The sequence below is a fragment of the Durio zibethinus genome, chromosome 6 (genome assembly GCF_047325235.1).
Source record: "Durio zibethinus cultivar Kanyao isolate XHJ-2024 chromosome 6, ASM4732523v1, whole genome shotgun sequence".
Classification (NCBI taxonomy): Eukaryota; Viridiplantae; Streptophyta; class Magnoliopsida; order Malvales; family Malvaceae; genus Durio; species Durio zibethinus.
In genome coordinates, this window is record NC_143167.1 from 1,931,011 (window position 1) to 1,954,188 (window position 23,178).

At 33.4% G+C, this 23,178-nt stretch overlaps 2 protein-coding genes, 1 non-coding gene and 1 pseudogene across 12 annotated transcripts; 3 read left to right on the plus strand and 1 right to left on the minus strand.

The window, feature by feature from the left end:
* The first annotated feature begins 839 nt into the window (after positions 1-839).
* Positions 840-4,668, plus strand: LOC111285550 (sec14 cytosolic factor-like). 5 transcript variants are annotated; one of them, XM_022875051.2, is made up of 7 exons: positions 842-1,019; positions 1,094-1,534; positions 1,658-1,812; positions 2,479-2,568; positions 3,021-3,277; positions 3,882-4,123; positions 4,225-4,668. In XM_022875051.2, the coding sequence occupies exons 2-7, from the start codon at positions 1,238-1,240 to the stop codon at positions 4,615-4,617; spliced, it is 1,434 nt and encodes a 477-aa protein (XP_022730786.1). In that variant the 5' UTR covers positions 842-1,019; positions 1,094-1,237; the 3' UTR covers positions 4,618-4,668. The 5 variants fall into 5 exon arrangements, with proteins under 5 accessions (XP_089617891.1, XP_022730786.1, XP_089617889.1 ...); XM_089761763.1 differs by having other exon boundaries at positions 846-1,019; positions 3,903-4,123; XM_089761761.1 differs by having other exon boundaries at positions 847-1,019; positions 4,243-4,668.
* A 5,407-nt stretch (positions 4,669-10,075) lies between these two features.
* LOC149518328 (uncharacterized) lies at positions 10,076-14,443 on the plus strand (annotated as a pseudogene). The gene is made up of 3 exons (XR_016343303.1): positions 10,076-10,912; positions 12,207-12,374; positions 12,508-14,443. The product of XR_016343303.1 is annotated as an uncharacterized LOC149518328 (transcript).
* Positions 14,444-15,295: 852 nt separating this feature from the next.
* Positions 15,296-15,367, minus strand: TRNAH-GUG (transfer RNA histidin (anticodon GUG)). The gene has a single exon. It is a non-coding gene; the product is annotated as a tRNA-His (tRNA).
* A 1,482-nt stretch (positions 15,368-16,849) lies between these two features.
* LOC111284669 (UDP-glucuronic acid decarboxylase 6-like) lies at positions 16,850-21,747 on the plus strand. Of its 5 annotated transcripts, none has more exons than XM_022873500.2 (13): positions 16,850-16,929; positions 17,436-17,572; positions 18,537-18,623; positions 18,760-18,847; positions 19,439-19,530; positions 19,608-19,672; positions 19,753-19,841; positions 20,153-20,230; positions 20,309-20,402; positions 20,650-20,716; positions 20,813-20,876; positions 20,998-21,038; positions 21,298-21,747. In XM_022873500.2, exons 2-13 carry the CDS (start codon positions 17,483-17,485, stop codon positions 21,481-21,483), a joined length of 1,041 nt encoding a protein of 346 aa, XP_022729235.2. In that variant the 5' UTR covers positions 16,850-16,929; positions 17,436-17,482; the 3' UTR covers positions 21,484-21,747. The 5 variants fall into 5 exon arrangements, with proteins under 5 accessions (XP_022729235.2, XP_089617892.1, XP_022729237.2 ...); XM_089761766.1 differs by lacking the exon at positions 21,298-21,747 and adding an exon at positions 21,122-21,251; XM_022873502.2 differs by having other exon boundaries at positions 16,855-16,929; positions 17,453-17,572.
* Positions 21,748-23,178: the final 1,431 nt, after the last annotated feature.

The window sequence follows — 23,178 nt, forward strand, 5'->3', positions numbered from 1 at the left end:
AAATTAATGACATTCACAAAGAATAAAATAAATAAATAAATAAATAAAATTAAAATTAAAAAATTGATAAAAATAAAATATGATAAATAATTAAAATAAATAAAAATATATAAAATGAAAGATTTATTTGGTTTTACTCACAAAACCTCTCATATCTTTTAGGCATGTTAATATAGAATATAAAATAGAAATTAAAATTTTAAAATTTTAAAATTTAAAGAAATATATAATGATATTAAATAAAAAATTAAATTTATTAAATTGAATCGAGAATTGACATGGTATTTTGTAATATTTTTCAATAAATTATTTATAATAAATATATTTTTGAATAATTTAATTATAATAAATTTTACTTTTAATTTTCAATTAAAATTATTTAAAAAAGACTGCGACAAAGTACAAGCGCCGTTCTAACATCAATAACTAGCTTTGTTTTTAATGCATTTTCATTCTTTTAATTTACCATAGAAAATAAATTACTCCAAAATAAAATTGACAAAAAGTAGAGTAAATATTTTTGGACACGTGTTTCATTGTGTTAAATGGCTATTATAATTTGATTTAAGTAAATGTTATTGAGAATATAAATTTATGTCACAATTAAAATATTTGTAATTTATTATTATACATATAATATAATTAGTATCCATTCATCATAATCATAATATATAATATAATTATTACCGCTACTAACTTTGTCAACTAATGAACCGCTCCCCTTTCGACTACCAAAATTTTCTTTAGATAGTAACCGTACACGTGTCCTCCAATACAACTGTAATAATCACGTGCTGGGCCCCCGACGATTTCACTTCCTCTTCGTCTCCCTTCTCATTTTCCTTCCCCGATGGGCGATGGCGATAGCAATACGTAACTTTTCCACAATAAATAAGTAAAAAACACGACATTAAAGTGTCTTGTTCAAATTTGCCGAAAAAGACCAGAAAAAAGTGTTTGTTAGAATTTTCTTAGCTACAACGCTACCAAAAATATATAAAATTCATGGCGATTTTCAGGTAAGATCTTTTAAAAATCTTTTTTAGGCTATTTATTTGATAAATACCTGATCTCAAATCCTATCTGTTTGCAGGTTGAATCTTTGTTACTACAAAATTTAGTGAGATTTGAAGAGCTAGAGCTTACTCCTTTAATTTTGATCCAATTACTTGCCTTTATTAAATGAGAATGTGAAAAATATTTTCATAGGTTTCTCAGTTTTGTTTACTTATTTTCCATGGAAGAGAAAAAGGGTTATAAAGGAAATTTAGTAGTTTCGAGTCCTAAAGCATTTCCTAGGAGTAGTTACAGGCAAATAACTGCCTTGAGGAATCGTATAGATGTTAAGGATGCAGCAGGTCATGTAGCAATGTTTTTACTCAAAGTTGCTGCATTAGAAACGGTTAGAAGGTTCTCAAAGGCTAAGTGTCCCTTTTTATGGCGCGGTATTCAGGCTCTTCAAGTTGTATGCTATCCGCCCGTTAATCGTATTCAGAAATGGGCTCCCTTTAAGGGTTTGGTTAAAGGAATGCAGGTTTGTTCTTTTTAACAACTTTGTGAAAATTGCATTTTTAGTTAATTGCTAGATTGAATTATTTGTGATGAAGCGTTTTTTTAATAAATGATTGACGATTGTTATTTTTTTTAATTGTTCCAGATGTTTTCGAGGCCACTGTTGGTTCTTTCTATCGCGACAGCATTTTCTGATCAAGAAGAGTTTAATGGTCAAGCCTCGGATGTTAGTAGTGGTTCTCCAGTGAATCCAGAATCACATTCTGAGGAACTTTCTTTGCCGTCTGCCTTGGGTGCAAGGTACATCATGCATTGAAGTGTATAGGTTTTTTTCTTTTTGACCTTTTATGTTTTTATCTTGGCATGTCAAATTTTGATTGGAAACTGTATTTGCCCCACTGCAATCAAAGAGTGGAAATGGAGCTTCACTAATCTTAAAAAGACGTCTACTCATTATCTGATTTCAAGAGCTTTGGTTGACTTTGTAATAAACGGATGCTGCAGGATGAGAAGTTGGGTTTGACTGAAAGTAAAAGTGAACTTTATATCAGGAGATGCTCTATCTGGCCTATACATAAATCATGAAAATTTCCCAACCATAAAGAATTAATAGTAAAGCCATCAGTTGAAATTTGATCCAGATCTATCCACTGCAATTCTGATGGATTTTTCTGCTCACAGGATAGTCTTTCTGGTTTGCATATAGTCTAACACATCAAACAGAATTCATTACTAATTAGGTTGAATACGATTTGGCATGGCTTCTCTTTTAGATATTCTAGGTTTGCATGTTTCAAGTGATTTGATGTTCAAGTTGACTAGCAAATGACAACTCTACACTAATATATCTGTTTCTCTTTCTATGAATATATCTGTTACTCTTTCTATTAGGAACTTGAGGATGTCTTCAATAATGAGCTATGTTTACTAACCATTTCAACAATTCTGTGTAAATTGCTGAGTCAGTAATGAAGCTTCCCAAACTCCAGAGTGTGGAAGCTGGTTGGATCAACTCCACAAGGAGCTGGAAAATCAAGGAATTAGTTTACCAGAGAGGTGATTTAATGATTTCTGTTCATGGATGCATATATGGTATTCTTTTTTAAGGAAGAAATGATTGCACAATTTTCCCTTTTTAAATGGCTTACTGAAAAATGAAATTGGCCAATCAATTTACTATCATTCATGCATTCGAATTCCAGCACCCTATTTTGAAATGAGTTTTAAAATTCTTTCATTGCTAGAGTTAATAGCTCATCATCAGGTTGGTTGCCTCTCTGCTTTTATTCATGGCTTTAATAAATAAATAAGTACACTGTGTGGAGAATCTAATAATTGATGATGAACTCTAGTGTTTCTTCATCTCTCTCAAATTTCAGCATTCTTCTGGAAGTTTCAACTCTGCTTTTTTGGGATTTATTCATGCTTTTGGCATATGCATATTCATTTTTGAATTGCTTGGTATTTTTTTTTCTTGCAACAGACCATGACATTGTAGTTTTATGCAGAATCAATGATGAAGATCTCCATAGATTTTATGCAGCTGCAAATGGTGACTTTTTAGTTTTGCTATCATCAATTAAAAAGACAATCAGATGGAGGGAGACATATAGAATTCTTTCTCAAGAAGAGCTTGAGACATGGGCGAACATGGTATTTTGGCATGGATATGATGTCATGCATCGACCTTGCCTTATTGTAAGGCTTGGGCTAGCGTGCTCAAGCTTGCCATTTCATGATAGACCCCGTTTTGCTCAGGCAGTCGGTATGTCTATAGCCACTCTGATAGCACTGTTTAGCTTTTCATTTTGCTACCATTTGGAATTTAATGAAACTTTCTCTGTTATTCGTTTTAAATCTTTAGTTCCTTTGTTTAATATGAGTTGGAAGTAGAGTTTCTGGCAAAAGTGTCTTTTATAGAATTCTTTACCATCCAAAATAGTCAGCTAGAGTATCCAGCACAGAAATCAATGAAATGTTATGATTATCGCTGTCTATGTCCTACACCACTTCCAGCTCCCACCAAGATGGATGCTTTTTCATTCCCTTAACGGTGCTTTCTTGCCTTCTGATTTGCAGTGACTTCTTCATTAACTCACAATATTTTACATTTTTTTATCCAAATAGGATCTATTTTCTGAACGGTTATTTTATCTATCGAATTCAATTTATTTTTCTGTGGTCTAAGTATGCCAGAATCTAAAATCATTGTCTTTCACTAGTTATAAGAAACTCAAACTGAGAAAAAACATATCTTCATCATCACCATGGGTTAATTCTTGAAGTCACTCATCAATGTTTTGGCCTCAATTTTTTCTTTCTATCAATTTTTCATTTTAGTTGCTTCTCTGTATGATGTTATGATAAAGGCAAAATGGCTGTTGCTGCAGTATCTCAAGTAGAGCATGGAGTTATGCATTTAGTCAGTCCAGAAAATCCTGAAGTTACAGTTTTAGTAGACTGTGAAGGATTATCTCCTTTAAGAATTCCCATACAAATAATGAGATCTTGTTCTTCCCTCTTGCAAGACCACTACCCCAACCGTCTTGGCTGTCTGTTTGTAATACGGCTTCCTCCAGTTGTTCGTGTCATTGCTCAGACTTTTATTCAGGTTAATCTTAATTCTATGACTAAAATATGAATGTGTTACCTCTTTGCTTTCAAGGTTTTTTTTTGTTATACTGTTTGGCTTCAAATATGATGAGGATTTAGACCTGTGGCTTTCCTCAGGTTTTGAAACCAGTTACTCGGAAAAAGTTAAAAATTGGAGGAGAAATGTACCGCAAGGTTCTCTTGGAGAATCTTCAGACACTTCCATCATATCTTGGTGGAGATTGCAGGTGCTCAAAATGTTCAAATATTGGTATTCATGATGTGAAGCATCCACGCATGGACTGGATCAACAAGATACAGGCAAATGAAGATGCTAGCAACAGTGAGGATACAGCCACACCTAATGTAATTTGTCAGGATGATATTGACCATAGTGTGAGCTGTGACCAGGTATTGAGAACTGCCATAATTGGCCTGCTCATGTTGTGGGTTCTTATAGCCTTCATTGCAGGATTATACGATCCTGAAAGCCATTTCTTTCAATCTCAATAAGATGAAAGTGTCACCTTTTATTACATATCATCAAGGCATTTTCTTGTTTGAGGCTGTGCATTTTTATATTGTTTTTTTGTGTCCATTGTGTTTAAATCTTTTCTGCTGAAATTTGATGCTGTATTAGGAAAACTAAATTCTTTTGATCGTCCAGCTGAATATGCAGCTCTATGACGTTGTCCATATCAAAAAGTTCTATATAAGGTAAAGTTAATATGACATTCTCAATTCTCAATGTCAATTCTCTCTGCCATAATATGGTTACTGAATTTTATGGTCTCTTTCGCTAGCTATAATGTATTGACCATAGCATGGGAACAAATTAGCAGCAACCAAGCAACGGTGCTGAAAAAAATTAAATGGTATATATGAATCTGCCTGGTTAAAAACTATAAAGCATTAAAGCTGGTTCAACAGGAATAGGATTGAACATGAAGCTTTTGTCTTTGTAATGATACAGCTCATAAGCAACAAAGCACTGTATAAAAACAGATTTTTCATGGTGATGGATGGTGGGTTACTCCTGTGGCTAAATGCCATCCTTCCAAATTTCCAATGGTAGCAGCAGTGGTGGATTCTCATTATGATTCTACACTCTGGAACTGATAACATTTGAGATTATCCTCAATATTTGTTTCAATAAAGAAACAAAGTAATCCCCTCTTTACCAAGCCATACATACAAAAAATAAATGAAATTTTATCAACACATGCAAGTGGTGAAGACTCGTAGAGATAAATAGGCATACATAAAAGGGCAAACTCCGGTGCATTCGGTGCAGAGTTTTTCGTTTTGCAAGGATTTGGGTGAAGATTCATAATACAGTTTTTTTTTTTTTTTTTTGTAATTTTGCAGACAGGCTGTTTTTTAAAATTTATATGACATACGATGAATTTTAATCTAATCAAATTTAATCGTTGTGCTACATAACAGCACGTGCTATTTTGCAGCTCAATGAGCCTAATTCTTATCTATTGTTCGAAGATGTTTGCATTTGCTTAATTTTTTAAATAGATTTGCGTATAGAATTCGAGTATATATATGTAGTAAGTCGAATTTCTATCATGCTGTTGGCAGCATTATATGACAACAGGATCAAACCAATTGTCAGAAACTTTCCCAACTAGATTCAACAGTTGGATTGAATATAACATCATAGTTTGTTGATCTTTTTTGCGATTATGCGGCACTTTGGAACTTTCTTTACTCTGGTTTAGTGATTGCTGAGAAGATCGCTATGAAAAGACCTGCAAAACTCTGTTGCCCTTTTGAAATCGCTTAGTACAATAATTTTTATTTTATGGTTGAGCTGTGTGCCAACTTACTCAAATCGTTTTCGTCTGCTATAGCTTATAGCCTATATCTAGTCATTTTATTCGGTATGATTAGATTTTTCCCCCGACATATTTTCAGAAATGTGGCTATCGGATGGCGCAAATATGGATAGTGGAAGAAAATCTTCAGTTTTGGTGGCTGTTTAATAGGAAACAAACCCATCGAGAACACAATAAAACCATTATTATAGAAATTGAAATGCTTTCATATCAGTTTGGAAACATCCTATATAAACGATGAAGATGCTGAAACAATTCCATCCAATACTTGAATTATACAAGAAAAAATTATGGTTAATTACGCAGAGTTCAATCTTTGTGAGTAGCACTTTGAAAGGAAAATTTTGTAAATCAAAATTCATATATGAGTAATATTTAAAAACAAAATTTAAAATGTATCATATTAATATAAAAATATATTTTTAAAATCATTTGAAAAAATATTAGCTTAAACAAAGGGAGAGAATACTATTAACTATATTACAAAAGAACAATTAATCATTAATCAAGCTAAGTTCATCGGCTAAATTTTCTTCATAAGAAAGAACAAGACAACCCTAAAACCATATGAATTGAGCTACATTCAAGTGGCCAAACCCATAATTTCTAAAGCAAGAAGGAAGCGGCTCAACATTTTCCTTGTACCTGAACAATTTGACTGCTTTCAGCTGAACAATAAAAAAAAGTTTATGGCGAATGTTCAGCAGTTAATAATTGAGAAATGGTACGAGTCGTATAAAGTAGAAGTACGTTAAAGGTCTCCTAGTCAACAGGCCAGCCACCACGGCCCCACCACCATGTCGCTAGCTACTGGCTAATGCCTTTGAAATTGAAACTAAACTTTCTTTTTTTTTTGGCATTTCAATTTTGACACTTTCTCTCGACAGCATTGCTGCTTTCTTTTTGCATGCGACTCCTTGAATACGGTAGATAAATGATGGTGACTGGTAAGATTGTGAGGGAGCTTGAAATTTTGAGTTGGTGACTGTCGCTACTTGCCAGTGTACTAATTAACATCTAAATTTTAGGTAAAAATTCTGTTGCAGTAATGTTCTTCTTGTTGGCAACAATTCACAAGCTTGGAATGGCTTAGTGGATGTGGTGTGGGAATCAAACAGTTCTAGCAATTAACCCACCACTTAAAGTGCTGCTGCCTGTTCGATGAAAATGGCTCCATGCCTTGATAAAGAAAGACGAGTCGGATATTATTGCCTTTTCGTTCACTTTGGCATTGTCTTACTTCATACTGTTCCTTGAACCCTGTCCTTGGAAAAGAATTACCTGGAAGAAAATATAGGTTATAGGGTACTTCGATTTTAATTTGGTCCCTTGTTACCAAAGTTTTAATTATCCGAAAACGAAGAAAATGAATCAGAGAAGGAGCTTTGATTTTGAATGAAGAAGGAAACTGGTGCCAAGCTATTATCATTTGAAGAACCGGATCATCACAATCAATGAAAATTAGTTAACAACGACAATAAACTAAACAAGTCCTGAAAGGTTAACGATCTTCCCAGTTCCCTCGGCATTTTTCCTGCTGGAAAAATGGATGCAGCTGCGATACAAGTAAATGACAGAGTACCAAAAGTCCAAAACTAATATCAGTACCTGAGACCAGGTGCTATACTTCTTGAAGATCCTTATCCACCTACTCAGATTCATCTTCCTATATCTCTATCATTTGAGATGTGCTAAACCAATTAAACCATTTGAGATGTGAATGGAATGAAATGTGTACGTGTATAAAATACAAATTATAAAATTACGTAGATTACAGTATTATACATTATCTTTGAGAACTAATTTTCTGGTATATATACAACATTCTGACATTGGGTCCCACCATGACCATATACAGTGGCAGAAAAAGGACTACTATACTGATTCCGAAGAAATTAAAGCCTTTAAAACTTTAATGGCATCAGCCCACACAAAAAAAGAAAAAAGTCAGTGCATGGGAGGGTGCGATTAGTGTCTTCCAATATAAAACCATGAACACCCCAAGCTCGTGAGTTCAACTACGTAAGCAAACTAGGGCAAATCATGAAATCAGAACCAAGAAAAAAAATTTGGTCTTTTCAATTTGATTAATAAAAAAAAAAAAAGAAAATTTGGTGAGGGAATTGAAGTAGCATAGATAGAGTGGTTGGCCAAAAAACAAAAGACATATAGTGTACAAAGGGCAGCTTTGCTTGCTTTAACTAATTTAAAGCACTAATGACAATTTGATAAGAGGATTCAGCAATGCCCCCCAGTTGACCCTTCCCCCTCCTCAAGGAACACAACTTATAAAAATCAGCGACTCGAATAAGTTCAGTGGAAATCTAGAGAAACCCCACTTTAACTTTATTATTATATAACTAATCAATAATCTCATTTTCATTTCCTTTACGTCCTAGAATGTTTCTTTAGGTTTCTTGAACCCTTTTTTTCTCTCTCTTTTTCATTTGCTTGGGGTGATTTGGCTTGTCAGCTTTGGCAAAATCTGTTAGCTATACTTGGAAATGTATCAGGTTGTTCAACCAGCTCGTTAACAATGTGATTTAATGAAGATAATGTATCAGCCTGTGCTCGTCTAAATTTAGTTGAGTCCAAACTAGTATTCGATTCGATTAATGAAAAGTATTTGAATAGTTTGACTGCTTACGAATGATATTTGGCGTCTTGGGAGTTTAGGAATTAATTGTTTAGTTTCCTTATCCCATGTGGATATATATATATAGCCAAGATTTGCTCAAATCTAAGAATCAAACCACATTGTTTTTAAATAATCAACTTCAGTTGCTATAATCACAATGTACTCGTGCTTGAATAAAATATAAACAAACAAAGATAATTCTGAAAATCAGCTTCGATCATTTTTAGAATTTGCATAGAAACCAAGGATGGGATACGAAAATTTAATCTCTAATATTAGTTAAGTTTCCTGATTTTTTATGTGTGTTAAATTGAGGATAGAAATAATTAGCTAAAATTTGACTTTGCACAAAAGAATATGTAGCATAGGAGGAGAAACAATAACAGTTACTGAAATATAAAATTTAAATTTATTTTAATTTTAAAAAATAATTATATGAATTAAATTTTGGATTCATATTGATCAATTAATTAATTGAAAGCTTACATATTTTAGCCTTAAAATCTGTCCTAACATTTCATTACCTCTGCCTAGGGTTGACATCGGATTGGGTTCGGGGCGAGCAAAACTCGTCCCGAATCCGATCTGATTTTATGTGTTATTAAATTCGAACTCGATATTATCTGAATTTTTTTTTATTTTTTCATACCTGAACCCGAACTCGATCCGATATTATATAAATCGTATTCGACTTGATTCGATCAAAAATTAATAAAATATTATTTTTTAAAATATAAAATATTATTTTAAAAATATAAATATTTTAAAATATCATTATATAAATATATATATAAATAAAAAATTAAATAATTAATTAAAATATAATATCGGGTCAGATCGGGTTTGCCTAAAACCCGAACCCGACCCGATCCGAAATTAATAAAATATTATTTTTAAAATATAAATATTTTAAAATATCATTATATAAATATAAATATATATATAAATAAAAAAATTAAATAATTAATTAAAAAATAATTTTTTATATAATATTGGATGAGGTCAGATTTGTCTAAAACACAAATGCGACCCGACCCGAAACCCGAATTTCAAAAAAAAAAATTTTATCTTATAAAATCGGATCAAATTGAAATTTATTAAGTACGAATTAAATTATCAATCCTATCTCTACCGTTAAAGACACATGATTTCCTTCGAGGCCTCTCGACAAACTAATTTGGGAAAAGATCATTTAGGATAAGTGTGCAGCGATCTTGCTGACCAAATTAATCAAATTTTTAAGAATCAAAAAGCAAAATGTTTGACATGTTAATTTTTTTTCATTATTGTTGGTGGTAGGCATGCAAATAAACTATTTGAACACAGCATAAAACAAAAATTAAAGCAACCTCATCTTAAAATTTTCAAATTGCTTATGTTTGAACATCATGAGTCTGCTAACCCCCTGCCAACTCTATCATTAACAAAACCCATAATTTAGTAAATTAATAGTGAGTTAAAATCTTCAAATTCCAAATCGCTTTCATTTTGTTAATGAAAGTCTTTGTCAATTTGGCTCAAAGCTCAGCCAGCATTATATGGTACATAATCTAGTCATTCAACTTTTGAATGACTGTCAAGTAGTAAACACACGTGGGCCCCAATTGACCTTCTCAAATTTCCACAAGTAATCTCCACCCTTTACAAAAGCCTCCAAACACCTGCTCTCCAACCCCACCGTACCGAAGCATTCTCTAGCTCAACAAGCCAGATAAGCCGTATTCACATTGCTAAAACTAAGCTCTCTCGTTTCTTCTTTTCCGTCCAACTTTTCACAATGCCAATCGTACCCCAGCAACCGAACCGAGCCATAGTCATATGGCGCACCTCTGTAGCCTCAGCCTTCCGCACCGCCTTAGCCTGCACCATAATAGGCATCACCACCTTGTCTGGACCAGCTTCCCTCCAACGCCAGATAGCATTCCCATCATTTTCCTACGTAACCGTCATCCTCATTATGACAGATGCCACCTTGGGTGAAACGTTGCATGGGTGCTGGCTGGCTCTCTATGCCTCCGTCCAAAGCCTAGGACCTGCCGTGTTGAGCCTATGGTTGATAGGACCAGCCAAGCTTACGATTGGAACCACGGCTCTTGCTGTGGCTTTAGGAGGGCTAGTAGTGGTGTTGCCGGAGTCGAGTCATTTGATAGCCAAGCGAATAGCGTTGGGCCAAATCGTTATTGTTCATGTTGTCGGTTTCATTAGTGGTGGGCAAACCGAGCCTCTTATGCATCCGATGCATGTAGCGGCTAGCACTGCGGTTGGGGTGTTGGCTTGCGTTTTGGCCTCATTGCTTCCCTATCCAAGATTGGCTTGTTGCGAGGTTAGTGAACAAACAATATCTTAGTATCATTTCTATCTCTCTCTCTAATCCTTTGCATCTAAGAAAAGACAACAACTTTAACATAAGCTTGGAAGATTTCAGAACATAGAAGAGAATCTGATAGGATTTAGTATTTACTTCGTAGTTTTCAGCAACCGTTTACTAATATTTTTTTTAGGCGGTACCGCCGTACGTGCCTTTTGTATCTTAGGGGACGAAACAAAAGTTATACTATAGTATTTAATTAGGTCCTTTTTATTTTTAAGATAAATTTATAGAATTAGTATTTGATAAATTGTGTAAATTTTTAATTTTACAAGTGGTATTAAAAATTAATATATCTCTCATTTTTATTTTTAATTAATTTTTATTTTTAAAATATATTTTAAGGATTATATATTATCCTTTTAACTTCATTTATAGAGTCTAAAAATTTCATTAGTGTATTTAATAATTTCTTAAATTTATAAGATATAATATTTATATTACCAAGAAATTTTAGTGGAGTTTTTAGATTTTATAAACCATATTATTAAGATGATATATACTTTTTAAAATATATTTAAAAAATAAAAATAATTAAAAAAGTAAAACATATATTTATCTTGTAATCGATCTTATTTGTAAAATTAAAAAATTAATTTGATATTAATAAATATAAAAATGAACATCACGTATAAAATAATAATTTTTTTATAAAATTATAAATACAAAATAAATTATAATTATAATCAAATATTACATATATAACATATCACTAAATAATTAAGCAACAAACTAAAATATAACTAAACAATCACATTCATATATAATAAAACTTAAACCTAAAATTACATAATTCCAAAATTTCTCTCTTACCACCACTGAGCCAAAAGCACATTGTCTAGAACACTTGACTTTTAAATTAAATTGGATGTGTAAATCTAAATTATAAAGTCTTCTTAAATCAGTTTCTTGGGTCTTTCCGTCTTGGCCCCTAAAACCACACGTTTTATAAGGATGTATTGGGAAATATCCCTAAGGTTTAGACTTTTTAACTTAATTTTGGACGATTACAGAACATAAAAGAGAGAACCTAGTCAGGATTTAGTACATTAATGCCGTACCCAAAGTAAATCTTAAACCCATTACAAGCACTTGAAATAATGACGTTTGATCTCCATCTGTTAACATGGTGCAATAGTATTTTCTTGTCCTTTCTTTTTTTTAGGAAAAAAAATGAAATAGAAAATTACTCACAAAAAAAAGAATGAATAGTAGATTGATTTTGAGACAATTTTGTTATTATGTTTAGGCGAAGAAAAACTGCAAGCTTCTAGCGGAGAACGGTTCAGAGAGGCTAAAGCTCTTCGTGAAAGCGCTTTGTGCTGAAGAGAAAGCAGAGGCATCTGCTTCCATTTCTCAAGCCCAGCTATTGACCGTAGCCGCAACCAAACTTCTTCAAAGTATTAAGCGCTTCCAAGTAAGACTTGTCAATCTAAGTTTGACATTACTATTATAATGGATAGGCTTTCTTTTTTTTTTGGTGACTGTTGATATATTTCATGTGGCTAAAACGATGTTTAATTAATCATTTTCTGTTGTGTTGTGAATAGGGAAGCATGAAATGGGAGGAACAGCCATTCAAGTTTTTGAGACCCTATTATATGAACTCAGGCGAGAAATTGGAAGATATGGAGATAGCTTTAAGAGGAATGGAAATTGCTTTGGAGAGTAGTCCTTCATTTCCAGGGAGAATGTTGGATGCAGAGCTCAAAGATGGCCTGCTTTTAATGGAATACTACATTAGCTTAACCCTAAAACAGGCTAAAAGTTTCTTGCCTGGTGATTCCATAACTGTTCCGGAATCAAATGCTGAAGACATTATGAAGTTCCTCCAAACGATTCAAACAACCCCACCGACCCACCAAGATTTACCCTCTTTTTTCTTCTTGTTTTGCATGAAACTCCTTCATAGTAAATCCTTGCCCAAACCAACGACGACTAAAAATCCGGATCAGAAAAATGGGGGATCATCAGCCATTTCATCAAATCAAAATGGGTTCTCCTTCAAAGAGGTTTGGAGCAGCCGTGGCCTTGAGAGCAAAGCGGTCATGCCAGCTTTCAAGTTCTCACTTTCTTTAGGATTTGCAGTTCTATTTGGGTTGATATACAGTAAGCCCAATGGATTCTGGTCGGGACTCCCAGTTGCTATCAGCTTTGCCGCAGCAAGGGAGGCAACATTTAAAGTTGCAAACGTTAAAGCACAAGGAACAGTTTTGGGGACTGCGTATGGAGTTATCGGGTGCTTTCTTTTTGAAAGATTCCTGCCAATCAGGTTTTTGTCTCTTCTTCCTTGGTTCCTCTTTACAAGTTTCCTAAGGCAAAGCAAGATGTATGGTTAGGCTGGTGGAATATCCGCTCTCATTGGTGCCGTGCTGATATTGGGAAGGAAAAATTTCGGTGCGCCAAGTGAATTCGCCATAGCAAGAATCATTGAAACATCCATTGGGATATCTTGTTCAATTGCGACTGAGCTTGCTTTCCAACTTACAAGAGCTTCAACGTTGGCTAAAATTGAGCTCCCTAAAAGTTTGGAGATATTGCATGAATGTATTGGCTCGGTGTCTTTCGAAGTCAGCGAACCCAACCTCGTAGAGAATCTGAAGAAGTTGAAATTTCACGTAAATCAACTAGGAAAATTCATTGGAGAAGCTGAGGTGGAGCCCAATTTCTGGTCTTTGCCTTTTCATAGTGCTTGCTATAGTAAGCTTTTGGGGTCTTTGTCAAAAATGGTGGATCTCCTGCATTTTGGTGTTCATGCAATAGGACTCCTCGAACAAGAGTCACAAAAACTTGAAACTTATAATTGGAAGGAAAATGTAATTGAACTAGACGGTGACCTTAAACTCTTCAAGGAATCAATAGGCTCATTAATAAAATACCTTGAAAAGATATCCTCGATCAAATCACTTCCATTGATTGACAAGGAACTTGAAAAGAACAACATTTCTTATGATCTTGAGATAGGAATATCACCATGCCCGAATTTTTTGAGGGTTTCTGGTTCTGATGATGAAGATGAGATGGACAAAATTTTGAGTTCATTTCTTCAACATTCGAAAGAAGTTGTCGATGTAATCCAAGGCATTGAAAGTGAGAAGGAGATTAAGAGCCAGATGGTCTTAAGTTTGAGTGCCTTGGGTTACTGCATGAAAAGTTTAACAAGAGAAACCAGGCAGATCAAAGAGGGAATAAGGGAACTTGTTCAGTGGGAGAACCCTTCAAGCCATGTAAACTTGAATGAAATCTCATGTAAAATACGTGCTCTATACAATTAATAGCTCTACCACGAGAAGTAAATCATTTAATCCAAAAAAAAAATACCAATTTGTAAAACATCTTTCAAAAAAAAAAGTTATAACTTGTAGATTTATTGTAATATCAACTTTGTGAGTCAATGATGCATTTATATTTTTATATCTTTACCAATAATATATCATAAACTATCCATTAACGATTTGTCAAATATAAACTATAGTTTAAATTGCTATTGAAGCACTACAATCATAATATAAATAAACACAAATTAATTTCTCAAAACTAATTTTTTACGCAATTAATTTTGTCTAGCTCAAGAGATTTAGGGACGATAAGTAAAAAATAAAAATAAAAAAAGGATAATCTTGATTTCACTTCAAATTAATATTGTATCATTGGAAGGAAAAAAAAAAAAGAGAGAGAGAGAATGCCTCAATGTACTTGTCATTATAAATTACCTATGAAGAGTGGAAGGCACATGCATGACAAATTTAATATTCAAAATTTGAATGGTTGGTGGAGGTTTAAAGTTTAGTTGAATTATTTAATTCTTTTGATTCGCTTAACGTTTTTAGTATTCCAAAAAGTTGTTAAATGATCCTCAAGAAAATGGGCGGAAAGTGGTAAAGGATCACAGATGAATTTTCCAAGGCTACTCTAAATTCTAAAGCATGCACTAAACTAAGAACTAAGATTAATATATAACAATAAAACAAAATCAAACAGTTATTTAAGGATCTCATTGTCTCAGGGTGGTGGAAATTGATACATTTAACAATGAACATAATCCAAAACAGAAGAAAAAAAAAAAACCCTAAGATTAAGCTTTTAAAAGGCTTCTTCAAATTATTGCACCTATAAAAAATTACAGAGGCTTCTCTTCAGAAGATTCCCAAAGCCTGCCTTTTGGAGTGAGAAGCTTGATCAAACCCAAAACTACTTCGGCCTTCAAAAGGGCAAATCACCAATCAGGAAAGCAATCCATAATTGAAGACCCGATAGAATGGGGATGGGCTTAAAGGCAGACATATTAGAAAAGAAAAAAAAATATTCCAAATCTTTTAAAAGATAAAGGTGAACAACTGTGGCTGCTGGGATTCGAGCCCAGGTCTCCACGGCCACAACGTGGAATTCTTACCACTAAACTACAGCCACTTGATGACAGAAGTTTAGTTGGAAATAATTAAAACCACTCAACCACAAAAATGAAAAGCGGTAACGACCCAGATTCGCTGTGGTCACAACCTGCTTTTGAAGCTGCCTCTATTCACTATTTCAAAGAGAGATGGGGTATAAAGCTATCTTTGTAATCATTTTTAATATAATTTTAATAACTTTTGTAATAATTTTGATGAATTTTAATATAATTTTGATAATCTGAAAAGATACGGCAAATACGCTAAAAGAAGTTAAAAAAATTTTCATTTAAAAAAAAAGAAATTTTAAGTTTGGGCAATGCCAATCGAAGAAATTAGTAGTATAAAAAAATTTCATATATTTTGAACCTAAACTATGGGAAAAAAAAAAAGAAATTATAGGCCATTTTGAAATAAAAAACAAGTTTGTTTTTTATTTACCCAAGGATTTTGGAAGCTAAAGCAAACCAAGATTTTGGGTAATTAAAAGCAAGAAAAGGACCGAGTATCCAAACAAAAATCAAGAAAAGGACCAAAAACTAGCTGTAATTCTCAACCAACTAGAGGACGCACGTTAACTTTTAGTACACTTGGCAGCAACCAAAGCTAAGCTTACAACTTACAAGAGACAACACAAGTAGGGATGTAAAAAACGAATCGAGTCGAATAGTAAAAAGTTTGAGTTCGAATTCGATTCATAATTTGGAGTTCGATATTCAATTTAAATTTGATCGAATTTTATTTTTAAGCTTAAATTTGATTTGTAATCGAATTCGAGTTACTCGAGCTCGTTCGATTAAATTCGATTAATATATAAAAATAAACTCGATTCGTATACTCGATAAGAATTCGATTATTCATGCTCGAATTCGAACTCGAACTCGGACTCGAAATATTTTATTAATTAAAATAATAAAAATATATTTAAATAAAAAAACTCGATTAACCTCGCGAGCTACTCGAGTCAGATATAAGAATACTCGAATTCGGTTCTATCGATAAGTCGAGCTACTCGAGCTCAAGCTCGACTTGATAATAATCGAACCGAATTCGAATTTTTTTCAAATCAAACCCGAATAATTTACGAGTACTAATGTATCATTTACATTCTTAAACACAAGTAACTAATTATTTGTCTTCGTTCCTGATCACTTGCGTTTGAAGTTTTCGTTCTACCGAATTTAAATTCAATTGATTCAATTAAATTTTTTTAATTAATCGAAATTTTAAATTTTGAATTATTTAATTTTAAATAAATTAAATAAAATTATTTAACAAAATATTAAAATATTAAAATATATATTAAAATTTTTAATAAATTATAAAATTAAATTATTTTTTATATTTTATATTTAATTATGTTATATTTTAATTAAAATTATGATTAATTTGATTTTTTTAAAAAAAATTATTTTTATTTTATGAATCAAAATTAATTTAATAATCATTAATTAATCAAAATAAATCAATTCAATTAATTAATTGTGATAAAACCGAATTATAAATATCCAAATTGTCACTCCCACTCTCAAACGCAAAGCATCTGCCATTCCAAAGATTCTCTCATCCTCCCCCAAAACCGTAAGCCCCCCCAACCCCTCATTCAAAACCCCCTAGAGTTTGTTTAGGTAATTAAGATCGAATATTATAGTTGATTAAAATTTGAAGATTTTTCTTTTTTTTTTTTTTATATTACTTATTTGCGGTTTTAATTCTGTTTGGTGCGATCTGTATTTTTATTATTGTTATCGAGGACCTATCATCAAAAGCTCGCACTTTTCGTAATTTTGAAGGCTTTTGAATTTAACATTTTTTTTTATTTTTTTGGAAATCTATCTGCTGGATGAAGTTTTGGTTTTTAGAACATTTTTTGAGGCTATATATGAGGCTTTCTGATCCCAGTTTTTTTTTTTTTTTTCTTTTAAGTAAGAGATCAATCTCACTTCTGTTTTGTCTGATTGTTGTCTCAAATTCTTAAGCAGATCCTCTTCTTTCTATCTCTGATCTAAAATTCAATCTTTTTTTTTTCCAAATCCACAACCAATACTCTATCTTTCAGTTGCGCTATTTTTTTTTGTCTCAATCAGGCCATCTTCATTAGCAGATTTTGAAGTTAAGACGCGAGATCTGAGCAATGGCGGCAAATTCATCAAATGGGGAACAACAAACAACCTCAAAGCCACCACCGTTGCCATCTCCATTGCGTTTTTCTAAGTTTTTTCAGGTTTTTTCTTTTTTTTTTTTTGAGTTTTTATTTAATATTAAAATGTTTGTATCAGTTTATTTTCATTACCTTGTTATGCAGCTGTCTCTTTCTTTGTGCTAATTGATAGTAAGTGATTGTGATGTCTTCTGCATCTGGGTAGTTACTTTTCTGTGTGAATTATAACCTGTTAAAAAGTTACATTGAGCTTAGCCTTTGGTTATGCCTTAAGAAAAATGGTTTATTTAGAGTAATTTGAAGTGGGGCAGACTATTTACGATAGAATGGTCCGGCGGAACATGATATACTATCTCACAAAGTAGAGGAAATTTGTACTTTATATAACCGCCGGTGACAGTACTCTTAGCTTCATGGATCTCTCTGCATATGCACTCAGAGTGTACCAAAGTTGATCGAATCTGTTTAAGCGTGTGTTAACATGCTCATTTAGTAGTGAATCTGCTCATTGTTTCCTGATCTAGGAAATGTTCAAAGAAAAACGTTAGAGAAACGTGTTAGCAGGCCATGTTTGAAAAATGACAGCTTCTTCATTGATTTCTTGTTGTGTAATTTTCTGTCTTTTCAAAATAAATGCCAAGAGATAATTGAGAGCAATATAAGAATAAATAATTCTTAGAAAGGAATTCATCCAGATTCATTTGAAATCATTCTTAATATAATTTCCAGAGGAATCCCAATATTGTTTCCCCTCCTGAACAGCTAGCATCAGGTTCATAGATCCTTTATTATGGTTAAACATTCAGCTTAGATTTGTGAATACTGTCCAAGATCTCGATCTTTATTTCCTTGATGGATCAAGGATTGCAATATTCCTCCTCTCTCTGCTATCTTATTTCTATGTGTTCGGGCAATTTTCTGAACTCACCCCTACTTCTTTCATATTGTTGATCAGTCTGATTACATCTTTTTGCTTCATTTACATTTCATCTATATCTCTAATGTTATCTTTTACTGTTTACAACAGTCCAACATGAGGATTTTGGTTACTGGAGGAGCTGGTTTTATTGGTTCTCATTTAGTGGACAAATTGATGGAAAATGAGAAAAATGAGGTTTGTAGATTTTCTCATCATATCCAAGCTCTTATCCCTGTTTAGAAACGATTAGCAGAGTTGATGGTAGTCTTTTACCCTTGCACTAAGATTATTCTGTGCTATACCATTATGTGTCTAATACCTGCACACTCAGGTGATTGTTGTTGATAACTACTTCACTGGATCAAAGGACAATCTTAGAAAGTGGATTGATCATCCTAGATTTGAGCTTATTCGTCATGGTAAGTTCTTTTCATTTAGCCTGTTATTTTTTCATGGTCTCTGGATACAAAAGCTTTTCCTTTTATTGCCATAAAGGTCTAGTGGACGTATATTTACCATATTGCTTTTTCTTAATGTAAGATATATTCTTTCTAACCCTTGTTGCAGTCAATCAAAAGATTCAGGATGAGTCAAATGTAGTGTTGCTGCTTCATAGGTACCATGTTGGCTGTTGTATCCTGTTTTTTGAACTGTCCATGCTGTAAACTTGAACCAAACTGAAGGAGGTTTGGTGTGAAGACTGTTGCGATGATATTATTACTATACTAGGAAAGGCAATTTTGATAAATTTGGCATTTATATGAAACTTTCGAATCGTGATTTTCACTTTGCATCTAATGCAATTTACAGTGACATAAAATGCTTAAAATGGAAGTGGGTGGTGGGCACAAAAGTTTCATAATCAATAATCATATCATTAGTGGAAATATGAGATTGTATTTCCTTACAAAATCATTTCTGATGTTAAGATACAAAAGTACTACATTTTGTTATATTGGTTGATATAAGGTTTTTTCTGGTAATTGAATCTGACTTTTTCTTCTTTGCAGATGTTACTGAGCCATTGTTGGTTGAGGTTGATCAGATTTACCACCTTGCATGCCCAGCTTCTCCAATTTTCTACAAATACAATCCTGTGAAGGTGGGTGTTGATGTTTCTGCAGTGCTCTCTGAAATATTTGTGGCCGGTTCCTTAAGTTTTACTTTATATTTCCATAGACAATAAAGACAAATGTCATTGGCACACTGAACATGCTGGGACTTGCCAAGCGGGTGGGAGCAAGGTTAGGGAATGTGGTTCTTTATCAATTTATTTATGTTCCCATCTCCAATTGCTTTACTCAATTGAGATTTTGTGGAATAGGATCTTGCTCACATCAACTTCAGAGGTATATGGAGATCCCCTTATCCATCCCCAGCCTGAAACATACTGGGGTAATGTTAATCCCATTGGTAAGTTTCCTCAATTGAAGTTTGAACCATTTATGCATTGGTTGATATTATTAGACAGTTGTTGATTGAAACTTTCTTACCCGAAGAAGATAGAATACTTTCATTAGAAGATACATTCTTTCCATTATAATACTTCATTTATTTTCAAATCTGACAAACCTGTTTACCAATTGGTATATCTATGCTATTAGCCCATAATATGTAATGTAAAATTGAACCTAGGGATGCAATGAACAGAGAAGTGAGTTTGGTCGAATGTGCTTTGCTATGACAACATTACTCTGGCACTGAATGCCTTCTTTTTCTTATAGGGGTTCGGAGCTGCTACGATGAAGGGAAGCGTGTGGCTGAGACCCTAATGTTTGATTACCATAGGCAGCATGGGATAGGTAAAATTTCTTTGTTTGCCTAAATGAACTTCTATTATTATTATTAATTCATAACTGTTCTTTTATCCTTTACCATAGAGATACGCATTGCTAGAATCTTCAACACATATGGGCCACGCATGAACATTGATGATGGGCGTGTTGTCAGCAATTTCATAGCTCAAGCGCTTCGGTAAATATTGTGTTTTAACGTGCAGTATAGTTGTTAGCATACAATCTGCTTTTGTTTTTTTTTTCTTAGGTTTGTTGCCAGCAAGGCCATCATTCACTTATCAACAACTGATTTAGTCACTGAACAAGCAGACATTTGTTTCCTAAATTCTGTTACCTTTTAGTCAATTAGAAAAACAAATTTTCCCTCTTGTTTTTCCACTGAGGCAGTATTGTCTCTCATTTCACATCTCTTTTGCACTTTGTAGGGGTGAACCACTGACAGTTCAAAAACCTGGGACACAAACTCGGAGTTTCTGTTATGTCTCTGACATGGTATGCTACAGATGTAAAATTCTTTACTAGCTTTAATTCCTTTAGGTATCCCTCTATTGAAATAAATTAAATTATGACATTTGTAAAAATGTTTAGGTTGATGGCCTTATTTGTCTCATGGAGGGGGAGAACACTGGTCCAATCAATATTGGGAATCCAGGTTATCCCTCAAACTTTTATGTGAATGCATAGGAAATATATCCTAGGCTTTATGATTAGCTCTCAAGCTTATGGCCATTTTAATGCACTTATTGATTTAGATACTTTTTGTACTCATTTAGGTGAATTTACCATGCTCGAGCTTGCTGAGGCAGTTAAGGAGGTGAGATCCATATTTTCACTACTGTTTTCCCGATCTCAATTTATTTTAATCATCGTGAAGTTAGACCAGTCAGCCTCTTTCAGATGTTGTTTTGAATATTGGACTGTGAAAAGGAACGGTTCAAAGTTGTGAAGGCAAAGAGATGTGAAGAAGGAATGCATTAAATAAACAGGGGATACAATTTACTGGTAGTTTGCTTTTTTGAGTTTCAAAAGTTTTTAGCCTGACCTGGCTTCTGTTTAATGGTGCATCGTTTCAGCTTATTAATCCTGAGGTGGAGATAAAGATGGTGGAGAACACTCCGGATGATCCACGACAGAGAAAACCTGACATCACAAAGGCAAAGGAATTGCTAGGTTGGGAGCCGAAAGTCAAGCTGCGGGATGGCCTTCCACTCATGGAGGAGGATTTCCGATTGAGGCTAGGAGTCTCCAAAAAGAAGTGAAAATACTATTAATGAAATCATACAGAGTGAAATTTTCGATGGCAGATTCACTGCTTGTTATGGGAATATTTCTCATCTCCAGTTTAAGGTCTCCCACGCCTCATCTTGTTCCTTATTATATCACAGAAAATAAATCATAACCAAAGAATGTGAGAAATTATGCAACTATTTTAATTTTGGCAGCCCTTAAAGTGAACATAGATGGACTTGTTGCCGTGAATTTTGTTTGCTACAGCAATTAATAAAATATGATTATTATCTCCATCTTTCTACTTTCCCATCCTTTAGTTATTTACGTTGTACCATGCAATGTTAGGCCAGTTGATCATTTGATTTCCTCCCTCTCTCCAGGTTTCTTTCCCTTCCTATTCTTTCCATTATTCTGCACGTACCTTTACCTTTACCTTTTCGTTTTGTTTTCTTTTTCTTCTGGGTTTCCAAAGTTGTGGACTGGTTTTGGCAGACTTGGTTATATAGCGGACAGCAGAGTAAGGTAAAGCTTCAGCGACAAGTAGTGAGTGATAGGGTGTTGATAATATCATCCACCTGTATATTCAAACAAGAGACTCGGGCGATAAATCCTACACTGGAATATGGAATTTTTCTTAATTATCCTCGTAGAGTTTCATACATATACTCCTCTGAGGCTAATTATCATTTGATCATAGACTATGTTTCCAAAATGCAATTCCTTAGGCATAAACTACTTTTAGTCAACTGTGTCATACTCCTCCAGGCGAATAAAGCAACAAGAGAGTTTAAAATGAGGGATCAGTAATGTACAGTCAAACAAATCTAGCAAATTATTGGAGGACTTTTAAGCAAGCTGCGAATGGTTCCCTGAAGGAACACACCGCCAGAAACGGGTTTCCACGGAGAATCTTACACTTATTTAACAGCTTGCCAGACAAGCTCGGCATCCTTAACCATCATAAGTTCATAATGAACAACTGGCAAACAGCCGCACAAATTGTCATGTTTTCAATTGTCAAAATGATAAGTTGATAACCCAAAATCAATGGTACCAGACATAAAGACTAATTGTAAAAGTTTTTTAACATTATTCAAGACAAAACCATTAATTGATGACCTGAATCACAATTCACAACAAGAGTACGCAGAACTGATGAGTGATGTCTTATGTTATTTTTATTCATAAAAAAAAAAAAAAAAAAAGCAAGCCTCTCATAACAAGGAGTGCAACTGCCCGGGCTTTTGAAATCGGTTGATCACCTGCATACCAAAGAAAATAAAGAGAAATGTCATCCATTTATAAAACTTTTGAAATTAAAAGTTTATCTGCTGAGACATTATTTGCTACTTTAAATCACGATCAAATATCTATCATTTCAAGAGAGGGAAGATAGAACAAAAATATATTTGACAGGGATTAAAGAAAAACTCAAATATATCATTTTCAAACAGAAAAAAAAAATCTTAGCCCCAGGTGACAATGCTGCAACAATCCTTGAGAAATACCATCTTCAGATGAATAGTTCCATGAACATAGATGTGGTAATGTACTTTAATAAGATGATTAAAGTTTAGAACAACCTATACTAGTAGAAGGCAGTAATTAAGAAAGTTAAACAGACCATATCTCAAAACACCTAATCCAAGAAATCACAACTATAACAAATCCATATCAAGTAAAGGATTTAATATTGCAACTGAGTAAAATTGATTGGATAGTTT

Coding starts and splice junctions, on each gene's coding strand:
- LOC111285550 (XM_022875051.2), top strand. CDS start 1,238: ATGGAAGAGAAAAAGGGTTATAAAGGAAATTTAGTAGTTTCGAGTCCT. Junction 1,813..2,478: donor CCGTCTGCCTTGGGTGCAAG/GTACATCATGCA, acceptor TTGCTGAGTCAG/TAATGAAGCTTCCCAAACTC. Junction 4,124..4,224: donor TTGCTCAGACTTTTATTCAG/GTTAATCTTAAT, acceptor ATGAGGATTTAG/ACCTGTGGCTTTCCTCAGGT.
- LOC111284669 (XM_022873500.2), top strand. CDS start 17,483: ATGGCGGCAAATTCATCAAATGGGGAACAACAAACAACCTCAAAGCCA. Junction 18,848..19,438: donor ATTTGAGCTTATTCGTCATG/GTAAGTTCTTTT, acceptor TCTTCTTTGCAG/ATGTTACTGAGCCATTGTTG. Junction 20,403..20,649: donor TTCATAGCTCAAGCGCTTCG/GTAAATATTGTG, acceptor TGCACTTTGTAG/GGGTGAACCACTGACAGTTC.